The following is a 9161-nucleotide window of genomic DNA, read 5'->3' on the forward strand; positions in this document are numbered from 1 at the left end:
TGATTTCGCAGTAAGAGAGGATTAGGGCGCAGTGCTTTTAAATGGTATGTCCCATTGGCCTACCCAGCTGGAAGTGCTGGGACTCTTCATTGTGGCAGTCACCAGGCAAGCTCCTGATGCTTCAGAGGGCTCCAGGAAGCCCGAGGAGGGGCCAGGCTCTCATCTGTGCTAACACCAGGCACGACACCTGTGTGAAAGGAAGGGGAAAGCCGAGGTGGCCACAGTTGTAACAACGGGACTAGTAGGTTCCAAAATAAAAGCCTGATATTCGGGAGTGATTTAAACAAGAGCAACGTGTGATGGAAACGAGGCTCATCCCTTAACCAAGGGTTAACTGCCACAACAAACTCTTCGGGACAGGAGCAAAATCTCCGTCTCTTGAAACCCTCAGGACCACGAGACTGTTGTAGGCACATTTTACTCGAACACAAATTATTTGGCTTAATGCCTTAGGACTGGATGCAATAACACGGCCCTGTAATGCGAAAGGTCAGGCAGATGATTTAATGATCTCTTCCGGCCTTAAGAGACGTTAATTTTTTCACTTTCCCGCCCGCCGACACTGACTCATCCCCCTCGGCGCGGGAACGCGGTGCGGTGCGGTGCGGTGCGGGCGAGGGTGGGTGGGTGGATGGGTGGGAAGCCCCGCCCTTGGAGGCTGCCGCCGGCCCGGCTCTCAGCTGGGACCCGCCCTCTCTGTGCCCACCGAGGAGCAGGGCCGGGAGGAAGGGGCTCGGAGGCGTCTCCTTGCATCGCGGTGTCGCGGCCGTTGCCCCCTTTGCCGTCTGGGGAGCGGGCAGAGCTGCCCGGCCGCGGAGCACACCAGGGGTTCGGGATGCAGCCGTCGGGACTCGGGGTCGGGCGCGGAGCCCCCAAGGCGCGGAGCAGAGCGATCCCGGCGCTGTTCCGGTGCCGCTGGGGCTCCCACCCCGGATGACAGCCAGGCCGGGATGTCCCTTCGGCATGGTCTGCCCCGGGAACCCTGCCCCCACCCCCGAAGGGCAGGACCTCGTTTAGCATCCGCCCTCACTCCTCGCGGGGAGCGGGCAGTGGGTCTGAGGGTGCTGTTGCTGCTCCCGGGAGGGGAGTGGACTGTCGGTGCCACCCGACCCCGCTGCTGCGCGGAGGGTTGTCCCACCGAAAGGGGCAGTGAACCTGCGGCTGAGGCACTCTGCACGGAAAAATGGGGGCAGCCTGCCGGTTCCCCCGGGCGGAGAGGGGTCCCTCCGGCGGGGGGAAACCCAGGCAGGCGGGCAGCCCTGGCCACGGCACCTCTCGTTGCCCTGGACACTTCTAAGGCTGCTGAGGACTGCCGTGGCGTGAACAGTGGTCCCCCGAGCCCACCCTAGCCCAGCGCTCCCAGGTAGCGTTCTACACGTCTGTAGAACGAGCGTTTACAGTGCCGGGACTGGAGGGACATTTACAACAAAACAGTCCGGATTCCTGAGGACATTTTCTCTTCCAGCTGCTTTCTAAATATAGTGCATGGCAATGCACTACCCAGCACCGTATCCTCGCTCTGGCACTTAAGAAAATTCAAAGTCAAGCTAGAGAAAAAAAATCTATATAAAGACAAGACAAATTTTAAAAAATCAAAATTAAAATTAGCATCGAGTATTTAAAATCCACGTCTGCATTAAGGTCACTCAATAGCGAGAAGGACCGACTATTCGTATTTTAAACCAGCTGTGTTTTCTATGGAGACTGTTGTTTACCTCCTGGCCCATCGATAGCTTATTAATACAATTTAATTCTGCAGTTGTTTCTGTTTAAAGAGTGTTTGGAGCGAATTGTTTCTTTTGTTTATGATCAAAGAAACGAGGTCTGGTAATCTTATGTTTTATCTTCCTAACATATGGAAAAGCTATTTATCCCAGCCAATCACAATAAAGTGAAGAAAACCCCATTTTATGGAAAGGTATATATCACAAGTTTGTTCATCATTAAAGATATGATTACCAGTGAAAACCCTCCGAAAGTGGCACATTTATGATTCCAGGAACAGATGGGGACATCCATTTTCCTTGCAAATACTTTTGAAATTGCTCTACTGGTAGCAGTATAAAAATGATATACAGATGCCAGTGCCAACGAAGCCGGGACAAGAGGTCCAGATTTACACAGTAAAAGCTTCACATGCGCTCTGTCAGCTTTGATTGATCTGCGCCATACCTCAGAAACTTGTTGACTGGGAAAGGAAACAGCGCAAATAATTCACTGCAACAAGGCAGATAATTCACCCGGCCAATCGCTCCGCTCCGCTCCTCCGGGCGGTGACATACGAGTCCTCCTGCCGCACAAAGAAGCATCATTCTCCAGCGTGAACAGCGGTCGGTGTCACGGGGCGGGGGGAGGGGGTGGGAAGAGGGGGAGAGAGAGAAAGAAAGGTGGGAGAAGTGAGCACAAAAGGAGAGGCGAGAAAGGAGAAGTTGCTTTTGGGCAATGGGCACAGCCATCTACCTTTTCTGTGCTGAGCACAGGCCGAGCCATTCAGCCCCAATTGTCATTATCATATTGATTAAGTTCATCAGAGAGCAATTTTAGGTTTAACGCCAGCGGATTGGGAGAGGGAGTAAAGAAAGAATTATCTAAGAAAAGCACAACATTCTTACCTCAGGGACGTTTCCCTGTTCCAGTTCATTGAGGGAGTTGATTAAGTTTAAATGAAGCAGACACTGGATAAAAGTAAGGGTATTGACCAGTGGGCAGCGCGGTCTGCGCTTGAAAAGGCCTGATACATGCAGAAAAGCAAGATTTGCTAAATGCTCTAATCTTCAATCAAATCTTACATCAATACAGACAAAGTTTGGTAATGAGAGATTCAATGAAGCATGCGGGAGAAAGAATTAATCCTCTTGGTCTAAACTGGGTTCAACTTTGAAGCCTGCTCCGAAGGAAAGACAGTTATCTAAATGCTAAATAAGAAACTTATTGTACTTTTCATGGCATGCTAATCTTTTGTCTATTTCATCTCTATTATTTGTATGCTTATAGGCGGCAGTTGTCATGGTGATTATATCAAACCACTTCTGTGTGGATGGCTGCGAGGAATCAGGGCCTCCCTCCAGCCGTCCGCCGGGGCCAGCCCGCCCGCCCGCTGCTCTGCGCGCCCGCGGCAGCGCCCCGCACCCGCGGCCGGCCCCGCACCAGCCCCGCCGCTCGGGCCGCGGGACACGGGCGGGGCAAAAATCGCCTCCCTGGCACCGGCGGCGCTTTGACAACACCGGCCTCTTCCTCCCTCCCCTGCATCACCCAAACCGCAGGGATCTCCCTCCATGAAGAGGTACCTCTTTCTCCCCCTTTTCTTTCTTTTTTTGTTTTTTTTTTTTTTTTTTTTTTTTTGTGAGCTTGCCTTGATAAGCTTTTGATGTCACAAATCAAACACTCGCCAGGAGGTAGATAATGGGGAGTGTGATCTCCTCTATTTGTACATAGACAGCGCTTTTCCACCGGCGCTGCCTTGAACCTGTGTCAAACTCCCCGGGCTTTGTTGGACCCTGCCCGCCGCCCCCGGCCCGGAGCCCGGCCCCGCGGAGGGGCCGCCCCGCTCCCCGCCCGGTCCCACCGGGACTCGCGGCTGCCCTGGGCCAGGGCAGCCCTTGACAAGGGGAATTCAGATTCATGTTATGCAAATACCGAGGTGAGTGCAGACACTCTAATCGCGGAAGGTCTGAAAAAAAAAGAAGAGGGGCCAGGGGGCGGGAAGAGCGGAAGAGCGCTAGGATTTATATTTTTTTTTTTTTTTTTTTTTTTTTTTAACTGCACGTTGCTGGCACTTGAGGCAGGCAACCGGCCCAGGGGCAGCGCTGCGGGACGCGCTGGGGCACCGGCTGCCCCGGCAGCCCACGCCCAGCAGAGCCGGGGAGAGCTTTCGTGGGAGGGGGTGGGAATTCCCAGGGTATCGATCTTAATTTCTCTCCCGGTACCCATGAGGCACTCACGGAGGCTTTTTGCACAACTCCTGAGGCGAGGGAACCAACTCAAATAGGTGGGTGCGGGATAGAGGGGGCCTTCCCCCGGCTTGTTCCCTGCGACATTATAATCTGAGCGCACAAGGGTGGCACCCGAGCTTTTATGTTTTTTACAAAAGTTGCCAAATTAAGGTCGGATTAGGGCTCTATTCAGGATTTGTGGGCTCTTTAGAGGCTGGGAGCTGCCCGTATAGCCCTCTAGTGCTTATGAAAAGCTTAAAAAGTAATAAAAGGGGGAGTGATCCCGAGAGAAAGTAACATGTATAACTCTTATTAAAGGAGCAGCGAGCGGGGCTGTGAACTTGAATAACTGTTTGAACTTTAATTTGTTCATTAACAGGATTTGCCCCTGACTGTGAATGTTATTACTTCTCTTAAAAGCGAGGTGCAAATGAAAAGCCATAATGAAAGAGCCTGGCAAAAAGTTAAACGCCTCGTAATTACACTAGCCTCATTGAAAACTTAAAGTAACACAAAAGTGAAGAAAACGGGAGTCGGGCTGATACTCTACCAGCGCCCCAGCCTTGCACAACGATGGCGTTGAGCTCCGGCCCCCAGCTCCCGACCCTATCAAATCCCGATAGCTCACTAAATCCGTATGCGCAAGAATTGTGTTTAAACAAGTTTTAATCCCCTTAAGTCATTAAGAGAAAATTCCATATTTTCGTCGGTGGGAGAAGCCTGGTTTATTCCTCTGACTGTCCTAAGTCTTGAATGAAACACGGTGTCTGAAGTCTGACCTAATCTGCATGTTTGTATCCTGAACAGAGCACCTTAGCTCCTCTCTACTCCATCACACCGATAGGAGACGAAACTCTGGAGCACCGGAATAAAACAAACTACTCCTCCTCTCAGAAGGGATCTGACTTTGTACCGATGCGTTTGCCAGTTAGCTCCGCGCTGACTCTCGTTTCATCTGTCAGTTACCCCTTTCCCGGGCTTGTCAACCGCGTTTTTATAGATTCACTTGTGATCTGCATCCTTCCCCAACAGGAACATGCAGCCAGGTCGCAATTAAATATACAGATACACGAGCTGTTAGCAAGATTCCACCCCCCCCCCATCCGCAGCCGAGCCGAGGAGATGATTGCCCTGTCACTTCTCCTTCAGACTTAAAGCGCCTAAGAAGTCGCCGGCGGAGCGCCGCGTTCGGTAGCCCGGCGTTTGCTTTGTCCGCCCCTTCTCGCCACCGACGGCTCCTTTGAAGTCCTCGCTCCCGCGCCCGGGCCCGCCCCGCCGGCGCGGGATGCGCTCCTCGGCCGCGCAGGGGGCTCGAGAATGGATTTGGCCGGTGTGGGGGCCCTCCACGCCGGGGAGACGCGCCGAAAGCCGTGGACAGGAATGCAGAGGTGCCCTGGCAAGGCCCGAAGCTGCCGGACAAGCGGCGCTCTGCCAGCAGCGGCGGCAGCCGGCACCTCCTCCGGCCGGCCGGGCGTGCTTTACGGAGTAGGTGCATATGGACACTCCGATCGAACCGGGTTTGCAGTCATGTTTAAGACCAGAGGAAAAGCAAGAGGCGCCTCGTTGAGGAAGCGAGTGAAAACCCTTCTACTAGTTTAAAATGCTTTCCTACTTTTAGCTGCCTGCCCCATAAGGAGATTATACTAAACACTAACAACTGGAGCCACTTCACTTAGACTACTAAAACAAATATCCTATTTTAAGTACAATTTTTACTTTTTATGTTTTAAGCACCATTAAACTCATAAAAAAAACCCACCAACACAAAGCTGTTTAATCGAACTGGTACTCAGAAAAAAATTACCATATTACTCACAAAGCAAGTAACTTCAACTCTACTTGCCAATTCCAGCGTGGGCAGTCAGCACTGTCACCCCAGGGAAGATCTTAAAACCCGGCAAACCCAGCTATCATTTGAGAAGCAACAAATACAGCCTAGGCTTGACCAAGAAGCCATCAGGCAGGACGGGGATACCATTTTCTATATTTCCAACTCATCAGAACCGTTGTATTAACTTGGAATTGGAACGAAACGTTACAAAATAAAGGTCCCAAGACAGTAACATCTTAATCAAAAAACCCCACCCTCCTTCTACACCTGTAGATGAAGCAGCAGGCTGGGCAGGTGGTGAAGCATGGGTGGAGCATGTTTCCTGCAGGAAACAGGACAAACTCACAGAGTGCCATTCAGTGCCACATTTGAGTGGCCTTCAGCTCCCATCGTCCTGCCACTGTATCACAAAAACTCTGCGCACAAGCGACAGCACAGTTGTCTGATCGTGTCCTTGAAGGAAGAGTCCCAGCCTTCTCACCAAGCAGACGGAAAGCATCCCTGGCAAGGGCTGCTAAGTGATGCATGCCCAAGCTGTAATCTGGTTAGTAAACAGTACGAGAGCGTTCTGGAATAGGAGCCTCACCTTGGCCTTGAAATGGCCACACACCAGTACAGGCTGCTGCGCTCCTGTGGCTGTACTGTGATGCAGCTCCACACCATTTCTCCCAGGATCAGGGCAGGAACTACCACTGTGTTGTTAGTTCCCCCCGCCCCCCATCTAGCCTGTGACGACTGCTTTAGATTCGAAGACAATCTGATATACCACAGCTATATCCAAGGCTGCATCAGGCACTGATTAAATTGTTCAACTTCACCAAGTAGGCTTGATTAATCACAAACTTGGAGCTGGAAGTGACCTTCATATGAGCACCACAAGCCTACCTATGAATAGGAAAAATATACCTGCAGGCTGGCGGGAGGGTGGAGAACAGAGCCTGCAGGAGCACACCCCCCCTAGCCCCCAGAGCCCCCTTGGGCACAGAGGCTACTGAAGCTTCTCAGAAAGCAACCACTTCTGGGAAAGCAACACCCTCGGAGGCTCATAGGCCCGAGGATGTGTCACCTGCTGGTCCAGAGCCCATCAAAGTCAGAAAAGATTTTTTAAAAATGAGCAGGCATCTACTTGGCTCGCAGGAGGTGTTTCTCACCGTGGGCAGGGCAGGATGCTTACCGCTCCCAGCAAGGCTGCAGTGAGGGTTAGGTCTTGGGGGTTTGTTATCGGGGCAGGATTGCTTCGCCACAGCTTCTCCAGGCTGGGGTGGGTTCGAAGATGCACCTTCTGGCTTCTGCTCCGGTACATCTCTGGCACCCTCACCTTTAGAGACAACATGATGCTTTAAAATAAGCACTGTCAGATTAATCCTCTATGTATTTCTGATCATATAATGCATGCAATGCGACCTGCAAGATATATAGATTGTAACACTTTTATAAATCATCATTTTACACAACACATCCTGCTTCTGTGAGCTAACCTTGTCTTCAGAGCTGACAATTCCCAGCACTGTAGCTTTGAAGCACTGAAATAGTGAGACAGCAATCTACTGAGCCAGAATGTACCTCTGAAAATAAGTATATAAATACTGTACAATGCATCTGGAGTTGATTTATTAAATAGTCAAGAGTTAAAATCTTGATATATTAGCAAAAATAACTAGACCTTTAAAGCCAAGAAGCCCTTAGGCTGTAGTGAAAAAATCATTGATGTAGGAAAAGCATCTGTATTTTGATGACAGTACTATCACACACAGGAAAAAATCATAAAACTGTTTTTCCATTCACGTAGATAAACAAAAAGAGCGAAAAACCTTGTGATTTTGCACCAGCTGCGTGAAATGCTTCCTAGTGAAACGTCTGCATTTTAACTTTCGGTTCTTAGCGATCCAGCTTTACATTGCCGCATGAAAACGCCTGCTTCTTCGCAGAGAAAATAAAGAGAATAATAACAAGAGCAGTCCCGCCCGGCAGGGTCCACAGCCTGCGCGGGGGACTGCCCGCGCCCCGGGGGTGCGGCGGGAGCGCTGCCCGCGGCACGGAGGGAGGCCCGCGGTGCCGCTCACCTGCGCGGTCAGGGCGGGCCGGCGCAGGGCCCCGGCTTCGCCGCTCAGCCACGGATTTACCCCAGCGCCCTCTGCGCGTACAACCTTTTTTTTTTTTTTTTCTAATAAAAATACCTACGCGCTCGGTTGTATCATTAAAATTAATTTTTTTTAATGGGAAATTTTTTATTTCCACGCGGAAGCTGCAGTCCGCAGGTATCGGTAGTGGCAGCGTGGCACCTGCGAGCACCGCCGGCGCTACCTCGCCGCCGGCTCCAGCACCGTGGCTGCCGGGGTAGTGTCTGCAGCCATCCGAGCTCCCGCTCCAGCTTAACAGACATACAGATTTATATACATTTGATAGGGATAATGAATCTACCTATCTCTCTCGGTAGCGAGGCTCCCCGGCAGGTTGCGAGGGGCCAGGGCGCTCGGCGGGGCGGCGATGCCCGCCTCAGCGCCAGATGCGGGGCTGGCTCTCGGCGGGCGCAGGCAGGGCCGGGCCGGGCCGGGCCGGGCCGGGCGGGGCGGTGTCGGGCCGGGCGCGGCGGCGGCGGGAGCGGTACTTGGGCACGGTACTTACGGTAGTTGCGGTAGTTGTTGCGGTAGTTGCGGTAGTTGTTGCGGTAGTTGCGGTAGTTGTTGCGGTAGTTGCGGTGCCGCGGAGCCGGGCCCTGCCGAGGGACGCGCAGCGCGCGGGCACCAACGGGCGCGGAGCCGCCGCCGCGCGGGAGCGGCGCCCCCTGGCGGCCGCGGGGGGAGGCGCCGCCGCCCCGCCGGTGCCGGTGCTCGCCGAGGCGGGCCCGTCCCGCCGGCCCCGCTGTCCTTCCCGTGGCCGCCACTCGTGCCGCACTGTCCTCGGGCCGTGGCGATCAATTAGCGCCGCCAGGTCAATTGCCGCACGCCGCGTTGTGGGGGTACACGCGCATCGGGCGCCCGGGAGGTGCCCCAATGCCCCGCTACTGTCCCCGCTCCCGGCTCCCCGCCGGGATCCTCGCCCGGCCACGGCCCTGCTCACCGGGCCCGCTCGGCTCGGCTCGGCTCGGCTTTGCCCGCGCGGGGAGCCGCCCGCTCCCCCACCCGCATCTGGAATCTGCAATCAAGAGCTCAATTTTGTCATTTGGAAACACTAATTATCTAATCACGCCACGCTGCAGAGCGTACTTGTCTGCCCAATTAGCTAGGACAATTATTAAAATTCGGGGGCCTAATTATGTCTCAATTTAATGCTGGCGAACTCGCGCTCAGCGCAGTAATTAAAATCCTCCCCTCGCCTCTGCCTTTAGGGCAGCGGCTGATGGGACCTGTCAGGGGCCGCGCCGCGCCGAACCAGCCGAGCGGATTGTGCTACATGAC

General features: G+C 53.4%; 1 protein-coding gene across 1 annotated transcript in view; it reads right to left on the reverse strand.

Moving 5' to 3' along the window:
- Positions 1–8891, reverse strand: part of LOC128792263 (translation initiation factor IF-2-like) — a 14036-nt gene extending 5145 nt beyond the window's left edge. Inside the window, exons 1-3 of the mRNA XM_053950527.1 lie at positions 8824–8891; positions 8389–8657; positions 6938–7081 (exon numbers count right to left, since the gene is read on the reverse strand). Of these exons, the coding sequence (XP_053806502.1) occupies positions 6938–7081; positions 8389–8657; positions 8824–8891 (481 nt within the window). The remainder of the gene's footprint in view (positions 1–6937; positions 7082–8388; positions 8658–8823) is intronic.
- Positions 8892–9161: the final 270 nt, after the last annotated feature.

This window comes from Vidua chalybeata, chromosome 9 (genome assembly GCF_026979565.1).
Source record: "Vidua chalybeata isolate OUT-0048 chromosome 9, bVidCha1 merged haplotype, whole genome shotgun sequence".
NCBI classification, from domain to species: domain Eukaryota; kingdom Metazoa; phylum Chordata; class Aves; order Passeriformes; family Viduidae; genus Vidua; species Vidua chalybeata.